Source organism: Cuculus canorus, chromosome 1 (genome assembly GCF_017976375.1).
Source record: "Cuculus canorus isolate bCucCan1 chromosome 1, bCucCan1.pri, whole genome shotgun sequence".
NCBI lineage: Eukaryota > Metazoa > Chordata > Aves > Cuculiformes > Cuculidae > Cuculus > Cuculus canorus.
This window is the reverse complement of record NC_071401.1, coordinates 43,301,246-43,325,533: the sequence shown is the minus strand read 5'-3', so window position 1 is coordinate 43,325,533 and position 24,288 is coordinate 43,301,246. Positions and strand designations below refer to the sequence as shown.

The following is a 24,288-nucleotide window of genomic DNA, read 5'->3' as shown; positions in this document are numbered from 1 at the left end:
AAGACCAAACATTTAAAAGGTCTAGCAGGAAATCTACAAAAAAATATATTTTAAACCCAGTCTTAATGGAACTCTGACTCAGCAGTGACTCGGCAGGGAGACGCTGGCTGAAAGCACGGCAGCACCTTTGCTGTTTGCCCGGAGTGGGGAGAGAACGGAGCAGCCTCAGGGAGCATAGAATGACAGAATAGTTAGAGTTGGAAGGGACCTTAAAGATCATCTAGTTCCAACTCCCCGGCCATGAGCAGGGACACCTCCCACTAGATCAGGCTGCCCAAGGCCCCATCCAACCTGGCCTTGAACACCTCCAGGGATGGGGCATCCACAACCTCCCTGGGCAGCCTGTTCCAGTGCCTCACCACTCTCATGGCGAAGAAATTCTTCCTATTATCTAGTCTAAATCTGCCCCTCTCCAGTGTATACCCGTTCCCCCTCGTCCTATCACTACGTGCCCATGGGAAAAGTCCCTCCTCAGCTTCCCTGTAGGCCCCTTCAGGTACTGGAAGGTCGCTCTAAGCTCTATCTATAAGATCTCCTCTGAGCCTTCTCTCCTCCAGGCTGAACAAGCCCCACTCTCTCAGGTGGGGGCATCCCCCCACTACATGTCCCTCTGGAACTGCAACTCGGGAAAAGCTTCGGGGCTTTTGCAAAGAGAGCTGCCCTTCCAGCTCCTCCTCCTCCTCCTCCTCCTCCACCGCTCAGCAACCTTCCTCCACTCGGGGACCACCTCCTCCTCCTCCTCCTCTCCCCCGCAGCCGGTCGCGTTGCGGAGCCGCAGGGACGCGGAGCCCAGGTGGTGTTTTTGTCGGGAGCCCGGGGCGGTACCGTCCCGCCCCTCGGCCGCGGTGCCCGCTCCTCCCCGGGGCGTGGAGAAGAGGAGGAGGAGAAGGGTGACTCCGCCGTCCTTCTGGTGGCCGTGGGGAGGGAGGGATGCGCGCTTAGCGCAGCCGCGGAGCTCCGCGCCCGGCACCGGCCATGGAGCGGCGAGGGGAGGGCGAGGCGCTCTCCCACCCGCTGGAGCCGGAGCCCGAGCCGCAGCCCGAGCCGCAGCCGGCGGAGAAGCGCTTCAGGCTGTGGTACGTGGGCTCGTCGTGCCTGGACAGGAGGACCACGCTGCCCATGCTGCCCTGGCTGGTGGCGGAGATCCGGCGGCGCGGGCAGAGGCAGGAGCCCGGCGGGGCGCTGGGCGGCGGGGTCCCCGCCCGAGAGGTGCTGCTGGTGCTGGGGTCGCCCACGCTGCGCTGCGTCCCCGCCGGCGCCAGCCCCGCGCCCGCCGCCCGCCCGGGCAGCCCCGCGCCCGCCGTCTTCATCTTCGAGCACAAGGCTCAGCACATCGCCCGCTTCATCCACAACAGCCACGACCTCACCTACTTCGCCTACCTGATCAAGGCGCAGCCCGACAACCCCGACTCCCCCATGGCCTGCCACGTCTTCCGAGCCACCGACCCCAACCAGGCGAGTGGGCGGAGGGAGGGATGCCCGGGACGGTGCTTTGCTTCTCGCCCGGCGCTGCCCTCCGCAATCGGGAGAGGGGGATCGGTGCGTTCGCGAGCGGGACGGTGCTTGCCAGACCCCAACACCCCGGCGCCCATCGCGGAGCCCGCCTGGAACCCGCTGGGCTCTCCCCGCCGCGGGTGCGCACCCCTGGGAGAACACCCCCCACCCCGTGGGAAAACACCCCCCGTGTCCCCGCGGAGGCACCCGCCCACCCCGCGGAACGATGGATGTGTGCACAGACACCCCCCATCCCTCCCGCGGCCGTGGGGTGCTGTATCGCCCCCTGCACCGGGGGCACCGGGGTACCAGGCTCTGCGGGGGCGCTGAGAGATGGAGCCCCTTCTGTGTCTCCCTGGTCCCTCTTCCCTTGGGAACACCTTGCGTCCCACTCGGTGGCCAGCACACAGTCTGCTCTGTGGGACTGATGCGGGATTGGTGTTGGACCGTCCTTACAGCTGTCCCAATGGAGATGTCGGGATCGTGCTTTGAAGGCTTCAAGACCCTCAGTGGTGTGGAAACCATCGGTGGTGGCCGGTGGGTCCCGTTTTGCTCACGGGTCACGGTGAGGACACCTGGCTGCGCTCAGGCACACGCTGTGGTGCTGCAAACAGCCCTGGGTTTGGGTGGAGACATTGTTGGTAAAGTGCCAACAGGGAAAAAAAATAAAGACAGAACAGTAAGACTGTATTTTCCTGATGTTTTAGCAGGCTTCGGCTCACCCATTGCATGTGCCGCAGAGTTCCTTCTCCTCCGTGTTTAGAGCGTGTGAGGGGTGGTGCACAGGTTTGATCGTTGGTTTGGCATGGTAACGGCAAGGAAAAGGCCTTTGGTTGAGTAAGTTAAGATACCTTTGCTGAGTTTTCACAGGCAGGTATGGAGGAAGAATACTTGCAATTAGAAATGCTGGGTTTTAATCATAGAATCCCCAGGTTGGAACAGACCTCTAGGGTCATGGAGTCCAACCATTCCTATCTGCCACTAAACCATGTCCCTGAGCACCTCATCTGCCCATCTTTTAAATACCTCCAGGGATGGTGACTCCACCACCTCCCTGGGCAGCCTCTGCCAGTGCCCAATGACCCTTTCTAGGAAAAAGTGGAACCACTTAGCTGACTTTTTAGGTCTGCTGAACAGTTCCATGGAATCCATGGCTTTGGGTTTTTTTTTCTTTTGAAGAAAACGACTGAAAAATTCTGAGCATATTAATTTTAATTTGAGTCTACATAGTGCCGTAGATTATAACACTGGAGGGATTTAGGTTGCATGCATAGCTGTGGTTTGAGCCATCATCAAAGATAGGACAGAAGGTATCCTAAATAGAGGTAACTGTGCTGAACTTGTTGGCAACTGCTGCTGTGGTTGTGCTGTGCCAGGATAATGGCATTCGGGGTCAGGGTAGAGCACGCAGAAGGAGCGTGAAATGGAGAGGATCATGTCTGGCAAGGGAGGAGCCAAAATGTCCTTTTAGGAGTGTGACCATATGGACTGAAAGGAACCAAGTTTCATGTTGTTGGCAGAAGATGCTGAATCAAATTTATTTCTGGGATAGAGCCTGCTCGGTACCATGACTTTGTAAGACAACCTTGTGCTTGTAAGATAGTGGATCCCTGTTGCTCTTCTGAACATGCGAAATACTGTGTGCATTTACATTTGAAAGGCAGTGTCTGACTATGCCTTTCATCCATATGCCTTCCTTTCTTTCGCTGTGGAGGAACATGTCCTTCTGTGCATGAAATTAAATCAAATTGATACTATAGGTAAAGCCTTCCTAATTAAGGAAGTTATTTGTATGAACAAGTTCTGTTTTAAAAATGCCGATCTTGTTCTGGCAATATTTGTTTTTTTTTTTAGCCTTGTTATCATTAATGAAGAATAAGTCCCTCACATGAGAGTTACTCAGCTCATGATTCCCAGACAAAAAACTACAATAAGGGTAATAGATGCACAGCCAGTGATGTGATTCATGAGTATTTAACAGGAGGGTTTTTTTAAGGTATCAAAAGGAACAGAAAGCAGATATTTTTTTCTCCTCCTGAGTTTTGTTACTCATTGTTGAGGCTTGGTTGGCTAAGTCTGTACAGGTCTCTAACTGTAGGTCTGTGCTTAAGCCTAGTCCTGAGCAGATGAAGTCAGGCTGCAGGTTGCTAGCTCTGAAAAATCTTTTGAAGCTCTTAATTTTTATTTTTTTTAAAATAAAATAGGTGCTACTAATGCTCGCTTGCAAGATCTTTAGGCATGTGCTTCTGTTTCATACTGGTTATGTGAGCTTTGTAGTGTGTATTAGCTGAGAAAGTATTTTTCACAGCTGTTATTTTAAGACGACCTCATTTTCCGTCTTAGGCCATAGTCACTTCCAGCCAATGTAAGTTGGCAAAGCTACTGATGGGAGTGATCCTGTCCTCTTCAAGCCTCGACCCCTCGTTCCTTCCTTTTGGCTCTGTCCTCACAGCAGCACAACTGTTTGTGCAGCCACACTGTGAACAGAATTGGGAAAATCACTGGTGTTTTAAACTTGTTTTTATCCCACCTTTACTGGATTACTTCCAAACAGCTTTACTCATTTGATTTACTATGCAACCCTAGTAAAGTATATGTCAAGACAGGTACGTTGTAGGTAGGCACAAGGTAGCAATGAGTGGCCAAGAAGGGGAAGAAAGCCTTTCCAGTGGTTTTACTGACTTCAGGCTACCCAGAGATGATCAGAAAGCTATGGTGTTATCCATCTTGCAGTATTAAATACAGAAGCATGCTAAGTCATTCTGGAATGAAGGAAGGGTACACGAGATGTCATGTGGTCTTTGAGTTAGAAGACAGCTAGCCATAAAAATGGATGTAAATTATGAAAGTGAGAGGATAATAATTGACTTCCAGGAGGGCAGTGCTAGCACATTAAATAAAAAAAAATGTGGTTAAGAATGAAAATTTTGGCTTTGAGCCCACTGCTTTGTCCACCAGCGGTGTTGCCTGGTCTAGGATGCATGTGCATTCATGTGCCCATGGAAGGGGATTTATACGCAGAAAGAAGTGATACTTTTGCCAGTCCCTGCGAATTTCCTTAGCGGATGATCAATAAAAGGCCAGTGTGACACGTGCTATGTTGGAAGATAAGACATCATGTTGGAAGATAACATTTTTAATGTGACTTGCTGTGACTGAAGGAAAATTTCTGAAAAAGTTGAGCAGTATGAAAGATCTATTTGAAAGCCTGCAAATCGTAAGCAGAGCTGAAAAATAGGAGTCAGTGGGTCGACTCCTGTTCTGGAATAGTGCTTTGGCATAGGGTCAAGCCAAGAGCTCAGCTGTCAGTATGGGGGTGGATGCTAAGATGCTTTTATTGGGGGGGGAGGGGTGAGGGGTGTCTCTTTTGCCCTTCTGTTACAAGGGTAATGAAAACTTTTGGAGCCATCTGGCTGATGAGGATGGGAACAAAAGTTTTTGACTTTTTTTACTCAGCTATTACAGCGTTTGCTACTCCTCATAACTTTTCAAAGCAGCAACCAGCTGAAGTGGATGAGGGTAGTGGTCTGTTTAGTGCTGGCTAATGCCTTCTGAATGGCAGCCAGAGATCTGAGTCTTGTATTGCTGTCATTTGAGAATTATTTATTCTCATGGAGTCTTTCTGTAGACATCAGATGAATTCCTTTTGTAGACATCAGATGACAACATTGTCTTGTTTTATATTTGGCAGATTTTCTTCACAACCCCAGGAACAGATGGGTTTTGTTTTTAAACCAAAAGTTAGAGTTTATAAATACAGAAGGCATACCCTTCTCCCAGCCACCAGGAACAACCCTTTTCAAGCTTAACTTTAGCACATTTTTACCATGAAATACTGATTTTATTCTAAAATCAGATTTTAGTTGTGCAAAACAAATCAATGCTGTTTGACAATTGCCTTGAGTTCCGTGTTCTCTGGGGGAGAAGCTTGTGGTCTGATCTCTTTCTGCACAATTTTTTTTCCATTATTGTACTGGTCTAGACTGTGCATTTTGTTCTTGAAACATGAATAAGCCTGCTTTTGGGGATTCTTTTTTTTTTTTACCTGAACTGGCATCCTAAACCTAATTATACTATAATTAATTATTATTAGTGAAGATAGTTGTGTCCTCCAGTTAAGCAAGAACTTATTTGATGCATTGCATGAAGCCCCATCCCTGGAGGTGTTCAAGGCCAGGTTGGATGAGGGTTTGAGCAGCATGATCCAGTGAAATGTGTCCCTGCCCGTAGCAGGGGTTTGGAACTGGATGATCTTTAAGGTCCTTTCCAACTCAAACAAGTCTATGATTCTGGGATTTCTTTTAGAAACCCTGTAAGCAGTGATCCACATATATCATTATGGGGTGTCAAAACTACTCCAGACTGTCTGTGAAAGAAATATGTTCTGGTGCACAGACCTCAATAGGGTTTAGCTTCTGTGTGTATCATCTGTAGCTGTGGTGTTCTGCTGTAACCACTTCGTTGGGAGACGAGGCTGTCTCGAGGCAAAGGAAAAAACAATAGAGCGTTTTGCTGTCAATGAAAAGCTGTATTAAGAACTGGAGAAGTAGAGGGCCAGAGACAAGAGCCAGGGGCTGCTTGGTCCTAACCCAGGTCCCTGCTCTGTCATCGCTGCACGGGGCTAAAAGACAAAAACGTTTGATTGGTACAAGGATGTGTTAATTGTCTGTTAGATAACCTTATTTCAAGCAAGGCTGTACAATGGTTTATTCTGGAAAAGAATCATCAGTACAAAGTCTTGCATCTTAGCTACTTAAAGGAGGCTTTTATGCTGTGGTAATATGTTCTGTAGGGTTTCTTATAGAAGAGTATGAGTTTGAAACATTTGAGCAAGAAAGTTCATGAACTTCGCCTTCTTATTTCTTTTGTGCTTTGATTTTTATGTGAGTATGGGCTGAATGGTATCAAATTCTTGGTGTATTAAGTATGTACAGCGTTGTTGCAGTTCATATTAAAATATGGCACAGGTTGAGTCATCAACTGTTTGGAATAGGTATAACAGAGATGATAAGAAAGATGGACTTTGAGTTTTGATGAATTCTGGAGGAAATGGGAGAGATGCAGTGCTTTGTTGCTAGATTGACTGGAGCGCATTTGGACTGCAGAGGAAAGAGGTAACACTTTTTCCATGAGAAAGACAGATTGTCCTGGTTTTATCAAGAAAACAAGACCAAAAGAAATTTTCTCTAAGGGGTCAGAATTTCATTAATGAGGTGAGAAACTGAAAAACGATGACTGAAAACAAAGCCTGGAAGCTGAAGGCTTGCAATGAATGCAGAATTGTTTGGTGAGCGACCTCATTATCTCCAGCCTACATGGGCTATGCAGCCTCAGATGAAAAGTCTTGAGCTCCCTTTTTTGGTGATGGATTTTTTTTTTTGGTTGTTTAAACAGTGTCTGACATAAAATTTGGGAAGTGGAACTAAAAGCTGAGGGAATAGGGTTTCATTTTTGTTTTCCTTAATGATAGATTTCTCACTTTTTTATTTTCTGAAATTGAGAGCACTTCTTATTTTGGGCTTGTAAAGCTATCTTTTTAAGTTCTAGTTTTGAACGTCTCCAGGATAATTTTGTGCCATGTCTCAAGTACAAGAAATAATAAAAACATTACAGTTGTGAACTGTTTCTGAATGCTGATGTGTAGCCATTTTATTCCAAATTAATGTTTATGAGAGAAAAGAGGGTATGGTTTTAAATACTATCATATCTGCTGTATTTATAACAAGAATTAATTCATTTTTCCTTTCGAGTTCCTGAAAACTACTCTATTATTTGGGGAGTAGAAGTGATGTTATGGAGGGGTGTATTTTCAGAAAGGCAAAATAAAATATAGAATTATAAATATATGAAATGGTGTGAACTCGCTGAGAGTGGCTGTAGGTAATACAGGGACCAGATAATAAGGCTATTTTATTCAAAGGAAGGAGATTGTATTCACCAAATCAAAGCTCCTCTTCTGTTTCTATGTTTCTTTGTCCTGTTTTTCAAATGTAGAGGCAGTTACTTTTAAAAATAATCAAAACTGACTAGCCAAAAGGTGTGGCTGGCTGGTGTGTGTCTTGGCAACAAGGAGAGTCTGATTTTTATGGATGGTAAAGATCTCAGACCAAAATACTTGAAGTTAGTGTTTATAAGAGTGAGTGCTAAAAACCATTGAATTTCTAAACAGTCATAGCAGAACAGTAGTGTAGCTTTCTCCTTCTTGTCTCTACTCGGTACTAGAGTTTAGCATTTGATGTGCATGGCTCACCCTTCCTTGAGTCTCTTCCTTCTGTCTTCTCTGCTTGCTTGAAACTCCCTAAACATCTTGAGCTTCTCTGAAGTAAAATGATGCACACGACAAAGAATTTTGGAGACTGATGACAAAGATTGCTGTGTAGGCTGTAGGTCATACAGGATTTTCAGCTGCATTGGCATGGTCCCCTCATGGCACAAACCGTCCCCTGCCACTTGGGTTTGTTTACTTTGTGGTTTCAGATACTGTTTCAAGTTCAGAGACAAGAAAAAAGGGAAGTGTTTATTTCCATTCGGCTTTTATTATTTGTCCCATATAACTGGGAATTGTGGCCTTATCTACCTTCACGTTCTGCAGTGTCTGGAGGCACCTTTAGACACTTACTGTTTAAAAAGACAGAAAAAGTTGTATTGTAAGTCTTGTAGAGGTCATTAAATAATGCGGTGTTTGCGGGCAGCTGGAAAGTAAATTTAAGGCAACGGAGTCAAGTGTCTTAATTCATAAGCAGAATCTGTGCTTTTCTGTTCTGTATAGACTGTAATATCCATTCCGACGCAAACAGATACATCAGGTCCATGCATACTCCATGGACGCTGAAACATGGGTTCTGAAACAAATTTGAGCATCACTAATGGAGGACGGTGTATGATCATGTCGCGAACAGCTGTATCTGCCCTGAAGAGAAGGGTAAAAAGACAATGCTGAGTGTCAGAGGAGGGCTGAAAGCACAAAGTGAGGAAGTAGTTTCCCCAGGGTTGCAAGAAGTTGGTGGCCTCCTGTTTTGTGACTTGTTTGGGGTACTAGAGAACATGCATCAGTTGTGGATATGCATGTTTTCATCCGTGAATATGTTATCTATTCCCTTTCCATATGTATTAACTAGGTGACAAGTGGCAGATCAATGAGGCATGCAAACAAACATACTTAGAGGTCCTGTAGATCTTGGAGTACTCTGATAATTCAGTTTTCTTCTTGGCGTTGTTCAGAGGTAAACCTGTTTGTGCAGTAGAGCAGTAGTTCATAGAATCATAGAATGGTTTGGGCTGGAAGGGACCTTGAAGTCCATCCAGATCCAGCCCTGTGCTATGGGCAGGGACACCTTCCACTGGATCAGGTTGCTCAAAGCCATATCCAACCTGGCCTTGAACACCTCCAGAGATAGGTCATCTACACTGCCTGATAAAGACCCCCTCCCCAGGTTCCTCCTGTAGGTCCCCTTTCAGTACTGGAACGCTGCTATCAGGTCTCCTTGGAGTCTTCTCCAGGCTAAACAAGCCCAAGTCTCTCAGCCTGTCCTTATGTAGGAGGTGCTCCAGTCCTCTGATCATCTTCATAGTCATCTTCTAGACTCACTCTTAACAGATCCACTTCCTCCCTGTGCCAATTTCTAGTAGTACATTTAGGACTCCAAAGCAGAAGACGTAAAAAACCAAACAAGCAACCAAACCACATGTATTAGCCCTAAAGGGCTCACTGTAGCCCATACAAGAGTCTTAATTTTATTTTTTTTTATAGAAGTTAACTGTATATCTTGGATAATCCAGTCTGTCTTCATTTTGAACAAAGTTGTGCTTTACCAGCACAAAACCTGCCACTGCCTGAAGCTGCTCTCCTTCACCTCCACCTCTCCACAGCAGCTATTCTGCTTGAAGTGGACAGTGTTACGTCCTGCTGTTTGGATCAAAGCCTACTTAAAGCCACCCTGCTCCTAAGTGAAATCTGCTGCTTTGTCCTCTGCTGCTGCAGGGAATTAGGACTTTCAGTAAGAAGTTAATTACTCAAGCCTCTTCTGGAGGGGATGGTGCTGCTGGGATTTCCAGTGCTCCCTGAGCAGACCCCATCTGAGTGAAGGGGAAAAAAAAAAAAAGGAACCCCTTAGCAACAGTGGAGTCTGTTAGTACCATTTCATAGGCTTCAGCTGCTTAAACATGGCTTTTCTGTCCTATGTGATTTTAGTTACTTAGATCAGTTGAACAAGAAGCAGGGATACATACTTCAAAGGCTGTCAAACCATGAAGGCTGTTTGGACGTAGTAGATGATATATAGTAAGCACATGTATAACCTGTCTTACATTTTATTTTTCTGTTCAGAGCCACTGAAAGATGTCATGAACTAATTACTGTTTCTTTTAGTGAGGATCATTTGTAAGAGAGGCAAGTAGAACCACTGCAAAAAAAGGAAAAAGTATGTGTGTGTATGTATATGTATATTTAAATGGGGTCTCAATCTGTTTAGAAACTCTACTTAGTTTTTTGGAAGAATGCTATCTACTAAACCACGTTTCCTGACTTTATAAGTTACTTGTGATAGTGAGTTGTCTTCATCTCTGTTCAAATCTGGTTGCTTTGTCATGGAATCCATAGTTTCCTTTTTTATAATTTTATCTCTTCAGAGTTAGGCAGGAATCTAAAAATGATCCTTTCTGGAAACTTGGAAGGACAACATAATAAGGTTTTTCTTGTTCTGTGTCTCTGGAGCCACTGAAAATAAGTAAGATTTTACGGTATTTGGCATGTGGCACTTTTCTGAAAGATTAAATTAATTTAAAATGCAAACATGAGAGAGACCTCTGTTGAAAGCCTGTGTGTGTGAGACTTGCAGAAGCTAATAGATAAGAGAAAACCAATACTGTAGAAGTGCTTCTGTGGTTTCCCCCTCATGTTACAACTTTATTTGAAGTGTTTTTCAGTCATGCAGCACATTTTTGCACATTGATAAACCTTAACAAGCAGCTTGCTCTGTTAAAATGGCTGGGGTTATGTTTTATTTCATTACTCCTCTTGGCAAGAACGTGCAGATCTGCACAGTACTGTTCAGAGATCCTTGATGCATCAAAAAACATACTGTAGGAAGTCAGAGTATTATCCCGTGGGGCATAGCAATGACTGCCATCCAGACTATTCATAATTTTGTTTTTCCTAGCAAGATTAATAAGTATTTATTTTTTAAGATGCTGATGCTAAATATATTTTATCTGCTCTATGATGCCGCTATGGGTTTCCTGTTACGTTCGTTTAAAACAAACAAACAAACAAAAAAAAACCAAACAAAAAACAGACAAAAAAAGAGCAATGTCCCAGGAACTTTGGGAACAGTCAGCGGTCTGTGGGTTCTTGAATATTTCTGTACTAGAGTAAATATTCAGTAACAGAGCAATGAAAGATTAGGACGTGCAATGCCAGCTTGTTGGAACGTATTTTTATATGCTTCCTCATAGTTTTTCTTGCTTTGGCTTCATTAAACAACTTGATCTCAAGCTATGGTAGGCGTTTTGAATAAAAATAGAAGTAGAGTAGTACATATTTAACAGAGCTGTATGTGCCAGAGAGAAACCTGTTGCTTTCTTTAGGACTGCTCAGCTGGAAGGGTAGAAAGAAAGCAGAACGTAAACACCTGCTAAAACCTGTGTTGAAAGCTAGTGTGACCTTCAGGTTGGTGTCCGTGGGTGGGTGACACCCACATGCAAAGCTCTCTGATTCCTGCCTGCCTCAGCTTGGCCATAGCATACAAAATTAGGACTTTCGTAGTCTAAGGTGAAAAAATTTGTTCCTGCTAGTGTGCAGATTAGAAGAGAAGGGATTGTGTGCGTGACCTGCTGCTGTACTTGGCAATGGGAATAAGTACCGGACTGCCCTCAGTGTCATGAGACTTCTGTGGCAGTCTAAGCACTTTAGGATACAAATTGACAAACGATCATAGAACAGAATCATAGAGTGATTTAGGGTGGAAGAGACTCTAAAGGTCATCGAGTTCCAACCCCCCAGCTGTAGACAGGGACATGTTCCGGTAGACCAGGTTGCACAAAGCCCCATCCAACCTGGCCTTGAACACCTGCAGGTATGGGGCATCCACAGAGGAAAAAAAATTGTTCCTGATATATAATTGTAAAAAAAAAAATAAAAAATCAAACAAAACAAAAGCATAATTTAAGATGCTGGAATGTTGCTTTAATGTACATATCCTATAACATAAATAGTGCTCTTCGTGTACATAGACCTAAACCAAATGCTTACAAGACTTTTTTTTTAATGGAGAAAGATTTTAAACAAGTATCCCTTTTGTAGAAAATACTTCTGGTCTGACTTTGTGGTCATACTCCATGAGAATCCGTTAATTTTCTGGGCAGCAGGACTGCAAGCTTGAGTGGTACAAAATAATTTGTAAAGAGGATCCACTTTTTTTTTGTAAACCCACTACATTATAAATAGAGGCAAGATGTTGGCTACTCTTCAGCAGCACTTTTTTTTGGCAAACCTCGCCAAGAGAGGAAATCAAGTGGGCCTTTCAGTAGGAGCAGCACATCATACTTTTATCTGAATTATTCATGAAGACACACACCCAGATTATCCATGGCATATGTGTGCATGTATTCAGATTTAGCCTTGAGGAAATTTGCTGACCTAAACACAGGAGCAGAGTGGGAGCAAGACAATGTGATTAAAACCAGCTCAGAAGGAGTGGGTTTACATCCTGGCATGGTGCCACAGATTCCCTGTCTGCTTAGTGCAAGGGAGAACTAAAAATATCATCTGCAGTTTAGTGGGGTGGCGTGAAGTTTACAAAATGAGTGTTTCTTCCATAGTGACCTTGTGTCTGTAAAATGACTGTAGAAGAAGGCAGTGTGAAAAATACAGAGAGAGCACATCAGTCAATCTGTATGAATGCTGGGGTTGTTTTTTATTTCACTCAATATGCCCTTAAAATATACAGCATGATAGTTTGGAGTGAAGGAAATGCGGAGACCAGCCCAAGCTGCTGGGTTGGTGAGCTTGGTGTTTCTTTAGGCAACCAGGTATTTTGTTTCTGTATGTTCACACACTATTTTTGCACTTAAATCCGTTTTACTTAGTATCATACGTTTGCTGGTTGTTGTTGTATGGAAATTTCAGAGGGAACTTTCTGTGTTTACTGAAAATTATGGGTTAAAACTTCAGCAATCATTTTTAATGATGCCATCAATGGAAAGCTGAGCATAGTAGGATCATTTTATTTCTTATCTGAGTCTTAAATTTTTCAGATTGGACAGGCTATTTGACTTGCTTCTGCTCCAAGATCTCATGTGAATACCATAAAAAAGTCAGATTTTGAGGAAACAGTTAATACTGGATTTATGCAGCACAGCAGAGTGGATGCTTCAGCTGAGTTCTGTTACTTATGGAGGTGTCAGCCTTTGTTAGAACGAGTCCAAAGGAGGCCAGGAAGATGATCAGAGGGCTGGGGCACCTCTCATATGAGAGAGTTGATGTTGTTCAGCCTGGAGGAGAAGAGAAGGCTCTATGAAGACCTTCTAGCAGCCTTCCCGTACTTAAAGGGAGCCCACAGGAAAGCTGAGGATCGAGTCTTTATCAGGGAGTGCAGGGATAGGATGAGGAGCAACAGTTTTAAGCTGAAAGAGAGTAGAGATAGAGTAGGTATTGGGAGGATATGACACTGGTTGTCCAGAGAAGTCATGGATGCCCTATCCCTGGAGGTGTTGAAGGCCAGGTTGGATGGGGCTTTGAGCAACCTGATCCAGCAGAAGGTGTCCTTGTCTGTAGTAGGGGGGTTGGAACTGGATGATCTTTAAGGTCCCTTTTGACCCAAACCATTTATGATTCTATGATAATAAGATAAAAACACGCTAGTAAAATGCTCAGCTCTGTTATGTATTTTAGCCTTTTACATAATCCTTTGAAGCGTGCTTGCATTTTTGTCATGCTTTTGAGTAGGATTGCTGATTTTGAGTAATACAAGATAGGATGTAAGGTTTAAACTTAGGATCACCTGAGGTTTTTTTACAGAAATTTCAAATATTGTTTCTGTACGGTAGACTTCTGCTAATCAGTTATAAATTATTTAAGTCTATTTCCTCTGTAACATATAGAAAATACTTCCTTTCAAGCCTGTACTGGGCCAGTTTGTTGGGAATAAAGAGTAGGCTTCCTGGTGTTGTGTTACAGAGGTCACTTAATTCATTTGATTGTACTGCTGCCACGTGGGCTCCCCAGCTGTGTCACAGGGAGCAGTGTACCTAAATTGTAATGGATCACTGCTCCTAGAAAGGCTGGTGTTATGTACCCACAAGTGCCCTGCGTGAAGCTATGCAGGGTCTGCTTCATGCTTTCATCCCGGGCTTAATTGCTTTGGGTTGGTTTCAGGGATTGTTGTTCACAACTTAAGACTCTGTCCAGAGAGTCCTGCTATTAAATAGGAACCAAGTCACACAGGTCGTTCTGCCCAAATTGCACTCTGTTTTCCTGTAGGATCACCAGCTGCTAGAAGACTCTATTGCTTTATGAGTCTGTAGCATGTTTTGGTTTTAATAATGCCGTAAATCTCATCCTACTGTCAAATACAGCAGTCCCTTGCTATTACTATCTCATTAAAATAACAGTCTTTAAGTTTCTTGTTTCTGCTAGTACTGTTCCTATTAAAATGTCAAAATATCTTTCAGCTCAACTGAATAAGCAGATACGTGAGGATGTGACAGGTTTCTAATTCAGATTCGGTATGTGGTGCTACTGTCATTTGGAGCCGTGCAGAGACCCAAGAAAACGTAACCGTTTTTGTTGGCGCATGGGTTTGCTGACCTTGTTGTTGTACGCACCAGGAGCGTTCAGCCAGGGGAGCTCAGTTCTTAAAGGGATGTTTTCTCTGGTTGTTTCATGAGAATGACCACAGTGAAGTCAGGGTTAGGAACTGCGGCATGAAGCTAATGGGGAATCAGAGCTGCCCACGCAAATATAAAGAACACAGATCACTGTAAGATCTCTTACAGCTTGTCAACAGATGCGTAATTTTTCACATTTGCAGGCTTTTCCTGTCTTTTTACGATATCTGTATAAAAGGATACTTTTTATTATTTTCTCATGTCATGTCTCTTGCTCTTCTGTTTTTCTCTGCTCCGTGAAATTGTCTCAATCCGGGATTGTAATCAGTTTTATGCAGGAGTTGTCTGTACTGCATGCAGTACTGTTAACCATATAAAGTCACGATTCTAACCATAGGAAGAAAAGATAATAATCCCTTTCTCCCCACTGCTTCCTAGAAACCCGCTGACTTCCACTGAAAGCTTTAAAGATAAAAAGGCATTCATGCATTGGACGAGGGATAATAGTTTTAAGCTGAAAGAGGGGAGATTTCGATTAGTTATTAGGAAGAAATGTTTTCCTGTGAGGATGATGAGGCACTGGTATGGGTTGCACAGAGAAGCTGTGGGTTCCCCATCCCTGCAGGTGTTGAAGGCCGAGTTGGATGGGGCTTTGAGCAACCTGATCCAGTGGGAGGTTGTCCCCAAGGTATTGGAACTGGGTGATCTTTAAGGTCCTTTCCAATCCAAACCATTCTAGGATTCTAGAAACATGTTGCTAGGAGCTGAGCTTTTCAGATATGGCTATCAAGATTATAAAAATTTAACTTCATTCCTTTTCATATTTCTAGTTCCAAGTTTTACATTTTAGAAATATCACCAGGACTAACTCCTATCTCTCCTTTTTTTCTTTTATTATTTTTTTTTTGCCTTTAAACTATTTTTTTAGTGTATGTTCTGTTAACTGATGTTCATTGAATAAAAATTTGAATAGAAAATTTATGTAAAAATAAGAATGCATGACAATTATTTCCATTTTAATACGGCTATTCTAATGTTTTTCCTGGCTCAAAATTCCTTTACATTTGAAGTTTGTTTTTGTCTTCATGACCTTTTTTAAAACGCGCAACCTGACACATGCTTATTTTTAATTTGAGACTGTGTAGGGCTGATGAGAAGTGAAAGTTTGCTTCCTGGGTGACCAAGGCAGTCGTATCACGTTTCTGAAACAAGGTGGGAGTAGTAAAAAAAACCCAAAAAAAACCCAAACCAAAACCCAACAAACCCCAGCCCTTATTACGGAGGGAAAAGATGCTGTGCTGTATAGTAAAAGGCTTTAATATTAGCAAAGTAACCCCTGGAGCGTAACCTGAACAGCTGAGTCATTTATAGCTGAGGCTGAGACAGATTGCTGCTGAAGGATACTTGGTATTGCATGGCTGCTGCTCCAGCTGGTGGATTGCCTGGTTAAGAGCAAAGTAAACTTGAACCAGATAAGAACTGCTGTGAAAAAGTACACTCCAGATAAGTGCATTTTAATCTCTGGAACATTTAATTGGTTCAACAGCATTTTCTAGTGCCTGAAGTTTTCAGGTGTTCAAACATATTAATGACATTGACATAATTATCAATTTCTAATTTATTCTTCTCTGTGAATCCACTAGTAATAGTAGCAGAGGACACTTTCACTCTAGTAAAAGTTATAGTTCGTATGTCAAATTATGAAGTTAATATCTGTCCTTGAAAGTCCATTTACTTGAAAATCCAAAGTATTACTTCTCTGCTTCCTAATGTAGTTCAGGGCTGCTATTGTAGGTCACTGCTGATTTTCTGTGTACCTAATGAGGTCTAAATGTGTTTTATGTGAGTTTTCCTTGCAACCATGTAAAAATAATCCTTTCAAAAATTTGTGTTCAGTTTGTGGTCTTTGAGCATCCTCTGTATTGGAAGCTTTTTTTTTGAGAGATTAGTTGTTAGTAATTATTTTTTTAAGCATGTTTAACTTCTTAAGAAAGGCATTGTGCTAATTATCAATCAAATATATCAATCAAATACAAGATACTATCTAAAATTAGATTGTAAGATTATGAGGGCTTTTACCTTCCTTAATAGTGCCTTTGCTTCCCAGCTCCTAAATGCTTTTTTCCAAGCAAGCAGATTCAAGCCCGAGCATCAAGAATAACTCTTAAGGCTCTGCCCTGGTGCGTTCTGGCAAGGGTGAGAAACTAGAGTTTTTAACAAGCCCTTGGTTCTTTTGCTAATCTTAAAGAAGCTGACAAGTTGATGAGGACATGAAACCATGTATCACAAAATTTCAGGCTGTCATTTCCAAGATCATATGGCAGTCTAGGTTAAAGTTAAGGGGAAAAGAGGGAGAAATTCCCCTTCTCCATCAGGGAACTGTAACACTTCCATTGTGGTCTGCTGGAGGAACAACTAGTGGCAGCTTGGAGGAAAATGATGCTTCTGGTGTCCTCCATCATAATTGGGCTCCTGAGTAATTAACAAGTGACTTTGACAAATATATTCCTTCCACTTCTTGAATCGTGTTTTTTCTAACACCAGGCATGGTTAGCTGCCAGTTTGCTAACACACGGCTTTACAACTTCACAGGCTAAGTCACTAAATACTTTTTTGGACATCAGTTTTACTTTTGGTGCTATTTTCTCATCAGACTTGGATGGTAATTGATCGGAATGGTTTAATGTCATGATTACTAATTTGTTTTTCTACTTTAATGAAATCTATATGGTTTGAATATAGTGATGTGAAAGAAAGGAAAACCCAAAACACAGTAGTAATTTATTCAAGTAAATTATTTCTAGGCCTTTAAGTACCATAAAGAGCCAAACCCTTGTTCATGTACCTTGACCAGATTGTTCAGAGTGTAACAATGAGTCTTTGTCGCTCATTTCATCCAGTCTCTTCTTTCGGTCAACTATAATGGTCTCAGTCTTACAGTAGTAGTGTATATGACAGTATACATCAGTGCATACCTCTTGCTTCAACCAACAGGATGTAAACTAACAGATGGCATCAGCTAAGGGAAGAGAAGATATTAACAACATTAAAAAATCACATATTTTAAAGGGTGCTCTTGCATGAAGATGTTTTTGAATTGCTCAAGCCTGGAAATTCCTTTCACAAAAGTATTATTTCTCTGTGCTACTTTGTTTTTTTTTAATAGATTGGAAATAAGTTTGTCTAATTAGACTACATATAATCTTTCAGAGATGAGTAAATTTAAAAGAAAGTAATGGTTGCGTGGGAGTTTTGACTTTATGTGCAGAATGCTTATTAGGACTACAAAAAAGATCATGTATTTTAAGGAGTAGATTAAGTCACTAGCAATGTTTAATAGTCCACATTAACAAAAATGCCTCTTTCAAGTCTTCGGGGAGCTCTAATGCTTGTGTATTTCTCCAGCTTTTTTGTGAAGGATGATTTTATCTCCATAAAATTTCCCTGCATAATATTTTCTTAAGCGTGACTTTCACTTTCTTCTTTCAGATTCTGAATATCTAATGTTTATATGAGAGTTGCATCTTTTGCAAGAGTTCCCCAACGCAGTGGTTTGAAGCAGAAACATCCGTGCTTAAAAAAAAAACAATACAAAGGAACATCTAGACCATGTGACTAATCTGGATGTTATCAAGTGTAACTGAGTTTTCTAGCTTGGTTTTGCAGTTTCCCATAAAGGAATCTGCAAATATGGCACCAGTGGCTGCTTTGAACAACATGAGTCCTGTTTCGACAAATGCCAACCTCCTGTTTGAGGAACTGATCCTCCTACAATCAATCTAGTGGCTTACTGTGATGGGTTGACCACATCGGTGGACGCAGGAAAAGCAATGGATGTGATCTATCTGGATTTCCATAAAGCCTTTGACGCAGTTTCTGACAACATCTTTCTCTCTAAATTGGAGAGGTAGAGATTTGGTGGGTGGACTGTTTGGTGCATAAGGAATTGGTTGGATGGTCACATTCAGAGAGTAGCGGTCAATGGCTTGATGTCCAGATGGAGATCCATGACAAGTGGTGTCCCTCAGGGGTCCGTACCTGAATGAATGCTGTTTAATATTTTCATCAATGATATTGACAGCGAGATTGAGTGCACCCTCAGCAAGTTTGCAGATGTCACCAAGCTGAGTAGTGTAGTTGCCACGCTGGAAGGACAGGATGTCATCCAGAGGGACCTGGACAGGCTGGAGAAGTGGGCTGTGAGAACCTCATGAGGTTCAACAAGGCCAAGTGCAAGGTCCTGCACCTGGGTCGGTGCAATCCCCATTTTCAGTACACGATGGGGGATGATGTGATTGAGAGCAGCCCTGCAGAGAAGGACTTGGGGGTGTTGACCGATGAGAAGCTCGACATGGGCCGGCAATGTATGCTTGCAGCCCAGAAGTCCAACCATATCCTGGGCTGCATCAAAAGAAGCGTGGCCAGCAGGTCGAGGGAGGTTATTCTCGCCCTCTACCTCACCCTTGTGAGATCCCATCTAGACTACTGTGTTGAGTTCTGGAATTCCCAACATATTGGAATATATTGGCTAAAGAATTGTTGGAACAGGTTCAGAGAAGGGCTACAAAGTTAATCAGAGGGCTGGAGCACCTCTGCAATGAGGACAGGCTGAGAGAGTTGGAGTTATTCAGCCTGGAGAAGAACAGGCTCTGAGGAGACCTTCGTAGTGGTCTTCCAGTACCTGAAGTGTGCAGGAAAGCTGGAGAAGGACTTTTTACAAGGGCATGTTGTGATAGGATGAGAGAGAATAGCTTTAAATTGAAAGGGGGTAGATTTAGATTCGATATTAGGAAGAAATTCTTCACAATGACGATTTTGAGAGACTGGCACAGGTCGCCCAGCGGTATTGTTTGACCTTAGGTATTGTTTGACCTTAGGTTTGATGGGGCCCTGAGCAACCTGATCTAGCAGGAGGTGTCCCTGCCCATGGCAGGGGGGGGTGGAGCCAGATGATCTTTAAGGTCCCTACCAACCCAAACCATTCTATGATTCTCTGAAAATGTCCAGCTCTCTGTATATGTTCATACATATAATTTCTAATAAAGTACCTTACTTGAGGTTATTTCCCAGCTAACAAACAACCTTTCTGTGTGACCTTGCAGTCACACTGCCTTGTTTTGAGCTGCAGTTCCTGGCTGAACTCAGGATATGATTGCCCAGTGTTACAGCTGGGCTGGCACAAAAACGCCAGTTATTGTGCAGAACTAAATTATTTTGCTAATATCTGTATGCTTACATACTTAAGTGATGATCTTTTCAAACTTATTTCTTAAGGCACAGGGGTTCTTGGACAAGTCTAGCTGACTTCAGGGAGTTGGCTCATGTTTATAAGTTTACCAGAAATTGGCTGCAAGCCCAAAATTTGACTGGGAGTGTTAACCTGAAGAGCACCATAGTTAGGTCATTTCCACATGAAAGCTTTTTGTAATTTTTTCCTTTTATCAAGACATTTTCTTTTACTTATTTGTTAGCTGATTTGCAACATGCTTTAATAGGAATGTATTTACGATGTTGTTGCCTGCCTCTTCCAGCAGGCAAACCTCAGTAGACTATGAGTATCAACTTCAAATAATTGCAAAATATTCCTAAAAGGAAGCTGTTCCTTGATTTGCCACAATTTCAGATACTCAAGAACCTGCTATTGGATCTTTCTTCCTGATGCTTTTTTTCAGTAGATTGCAGTTTTATGGGACATTCTCATAACTCTCAGGATCTCTGATAACTCTCGGGATCTCTGATCTCGGAAAAAGGAGTTTTACTAGAGGTGTGCCGTCAATAGTGAGACAAACTCACTATTTCACGAAGTCCCTTTTTGATTACCAGAGCTCCCGTAGACAGCAGAAAGTACAATGAGTCTGTAAAGAATAAACTGGTTATGATTTCTTGTATACTTACCGTTTTTACCAAATGTTACCAAATGTTTTACCAAATATTTGGTGTTATACAGTGATGTACTTCTTAACTGCTTCAAAGGGTTTTCTGAGCTACTTATTACCATAGAGTCTAAATGTTTTAGGAGAGCATTATTCAATATATTTTCACATTTGTGAGAGAAGGTAACGGGTATTTAAATCTGGGGGGAGGCAAATCCCAGGAAGGGGTTTTTAACTTACTAGAAAGAGAAAATATCTATTATATGAATACTCAAATTAGAGTGTTTATGAACTCTCTTTTCATAGAATAGGATCATAGAATCATAGAATGTTTTGGGTTGGTAGAGAACTTATAGATCATCCAGTTCTGATGTACCTAATATCTTCAGACCTTATACCAGCTTCTATTCCAGCTCTTACTTCCCAGCCTTCCAGCTCATCAGACCCCAGAACCTTAAATCAGTCACTCAGACACAGAGAAGTGCACAAAGTGAAGTGTACCACAGGAGACCACAGCTGTAGAAGATGACTTGACAGTCTCCTTTACTACAGTTTATCTTCTGTAACTACAAAGTCTTCTCTGCTTTTGTTTCCTCAGGCCATATACAACAAGCTTGCAAATAAATGGAGCAAGCAGACTGCCTTCCCTAGTTCTGAGATCTCGTCCATTTTTTTAAAGTAAATGAGCTGCGGGTTTTGCAGAGAGAAAAGCAACCGTCTTGAACTATGGATTGCAACTGCAATATGCATACCTGAAGTTCAGAACAGTTGCACAATTGCTGCTGTGTCTTGAATGTTGACATTGTGAGCTGCACAGTTCTACAGTGGTTTTGCATGCATCAACAGCCTTTCAGAAAAAGCAAGTTAGGAAAAAAAACCCCAACGCTAGAGCTTCATAATAGAATATGTGATACTCACAAAAACTGTTAAAACCCTCACTAGCTTCACTGTATATCTCTGTCCCTTTAGAGGTGTTGGATAACAGATGGCAATCCAAGACTCTCACCCCCCATTGCTAATGAAAAAAACAGATAAATTACCAGACATTTACTGAGATAAAACATTTTATATGCTGGAGGGAGAATTACAGTGTGTACTATACTGCATTCTACATCCACATTGTCTTTGCTTCTACATCACAGCTCCTTCCCAGCTTGAAGTCTGCTGCCATTGTACTTGTTAGCACTCAATGCAGCTCTTATGTTCTTGAGTCTTTTTCTCAGCTCTGTAGTTTTGTCATTCTTTTTGTGTTGGCAGTCCCTGGTCTGACACGGGTCCTCATCAGTTTCTCTTGCTTGCTTTTACCTCCTTCCTCCTGTCCTTTGTTTGGCCCCCTTACTCTTGCAGCTCCCTCTTTATGAGCACATTGCAAATCCACTGTGAGTGGTATTTGCCGGCAGAAATTGCTAAATGTTGGATGAAAGTACTTCCACGGTCTGGTTATCATCCAGGAAATCTTACCACTTACATATATTTACTACCAAACATCTGTTAGCCAACGTTTGCAGAGATTTATAATTGGGATATATTTTAGTGGAGGCAAGAACTACAAATTCTACGCAAAAATGAATCTGAAGAGTCTAAATTCCTTAAAAGAGTTGCAATAATTTTTATTTTTTATTTTTTTTAACAGGAGCCAAAATCCGAGGAAAATTGTATTTCTTTCTTAGCAGTGATGGAACTATTTTGAAGATGTCAATCCAGAGAGCTTGGCAAAGTTGTGATGTGAAACTGAAACTTTATAGGATGAATTATTGGCTCACCTGAGCAGCCTTTCATTCCAGGAGACATATGTAATTTTTATTTTAAAACTACTGATGAGGGATAAACATTCCAGGGTGGTACTCCCCCACAGAGGAATAGGCGTTATCGTAAATTGTCAAATATGTCATTGAGTTTTTTTCATATGGATTTTCGGGGCTAGGGATGTGGAGGGGTGTCTTTTTCTGTAAGACATCTTCAGCTCAGAAGTGAGGAGAATTCTACTAAAAATGATCACAGAATCACAGAATCACAAGGTTGGAAAGGACCCATTGGATCATCGAGTCCAACCATTCCTAACACTCCCTAAACCATGTCCCTCAGCACTTCATCCACCCGTTCCTTAAACACCTCCAGGGAAGGCGACTCGACCACCTCCCTGGGCAGCCTGTTCCAGTACCCAATGACTCTTACTGTGAAGAATTTTTTTCTGATATCCAACCTGAACCTCCCCTGACGGAGCTTCAGGCCATTCCCTCTAGTCCTGTCCCCTGTCACTTGGGAGAAGAGGCCAGCTCCCTCCTCTCCACAACCTCCTTTCAGGTAGTTGTAGAGAGTAATAAGGTCTCCCCTCAGCCTCCTCTTCTCCAGGCTAAACAACCCCAGCTCTCTCAGCTTCTCCTCATAAGACTTGTTCTCCAGCCCCCTCACCAGCTTCGTTGCTCTTCTCTGGACACACTCCAGAGCCTCAACATCCTTCTTGTGGTGAGGGGCCCAGAACTGAACACAGTATTCGAGGTGCGGTCTCACCAGTGCCGAGTACAGAGGGAGAATAACCTCCCTGGACCTGCTGGTGACCCCATTTCTGATACAAGCCAAGATGCCGTTGGCCTTCTTGGCCACCTGGGCACACTGCTGGCTCATGTTCAGTCGGCTGTCAACCAGCACCCCCAGGTCCTTCTCTTCCGTGCAGCTCTCCAGCCATTCTTCCCCCAGTCTGTAGCGCTGCATAGGGTTGTTGTGCCCCAAGTGCAGGACCCGGCATTTGGCCTTGTTAAACCTCATCCCATTGGTCTCGGCCCAGCAGTCCAGCCTGTTCAGATCCCTTTGCAGAGCCTCCCTACCCTCCAGCAGATCGACAGTTCCTCCCAGCTTAGTGTCATCTGCAAACTTGCTAAGGGTGCACTCGATGCCTTCATCCAGGTCATTGATAAAGACATTGAACAGAGCTGGACCCAGTACTGAGCCCTGAGGAACTCCACTTGTGACTGGCCTCCAGCTGGAGTTAACTCCATTGACCACCACTCTCTGGGCCCGGCCATCCAACCAGTTTTCAACCCAGGAGAGTGTACGCCTGTCCAGGCCAGAGGCTGACAGTTTCTGAAGCAGAATGCTGTGAGAAACTGTGTCGAAGGCCTTACTGAAGTCCAAGAAGACTCCATCCACAGCCTTTCCCCCATCCAGTAGTCGAGTGATTTTGTCATAGAAGGTGATCAGGTTAGTTTGGCAAGATCTGCCTTTTGTAAACCCATGTTGACTGGGCCTGATCACCCGGTTCTCTTGCATGTGCTTCATGATAGCACTCAAGATTACCTGTTCCATGACTTTCCCTGGCACTGAGATGAGACTGACAGGCCTGTAGTTCCCCGGATCCTCTCTGCAACCCTTCTTGTATATGGGCACAACATCAGCCAGCCTCCAGTCTAGTGGAACTATGATGGGGGGAGAGGAATGAAGCTGAATGTGTTTTGAATTAATTTGGTCTCAGACATGGGTATGTGGAAATGAGAAATTAAATATGTTGAAAACACATTCAGATTAAACATGCTGAATATTTCCTTTTTGTGTTTGAGGTTCATAGAATCATAGTGTAATTCGGGTCAGAAGGGATCTTAAAGATCATCCAATTCCAACCCCCTGCCATGGACAGGGACACCTTCCAATGGATCAGGTTGATCAAAGCCTCATCCAGCCTGGCCTTGAACACCTCCAGGGATGAGGGACCCATGACTTCCTGTACAACCTGTTTCAGTGCCTCACCACCCTCACAGGAAAAGATGTCTTCCTACTATCTATATAATATTAGGCTATATATTCCATATATAATCTATAATACTAGGTCTATATAATAAAAGGTTGTAATAGAGGAGAAAACATTATGATGAGAATAGAACTTAAAGCCCTGCTAGTTCCTGTTGTTATTTTGAACTTTAGACAAAGACTTCCATCTCTAAGATCAAACTTGTGCTACTATTCATTAGTAAATGACCCTGGCTGGTGCTTACAAGTCGATATCATAGAATGATAAAATCTGTATTTGAAATTCTGTTGATCACTAAAATCAATTGAAATCTCAACTCCTTCGCAGAACATCTGTCCCATCGATGCAGGTCAA

General features: G+C 43.0%; 1 protein-coding gene across 1 annotated transcript in view; it reads left to right on the top strand.

The window, feature by feature from the left end:
- The first annotated feature begins 893 nt into the window (after positions 1 to 893).
- The window catches only part of TBC1D4 (TBC1 domain family member 4), a 121,457-nt gene continuing 98,062 nt past the window's right edge, over positions 894 to 24,288 (top strand). The window contains exon 1 of the mRNA XM_054056911.1: positions 894 to 1,455. Within this exon, the coding sequence (XP_053912886.1) occupies positions 976 to 1,455 (480 nt within the window). The 5' untranslated portion in view covers positions 894 to 975. The remainder of the gene's footprint in view (positions 1,456 to 24,288) is intronic.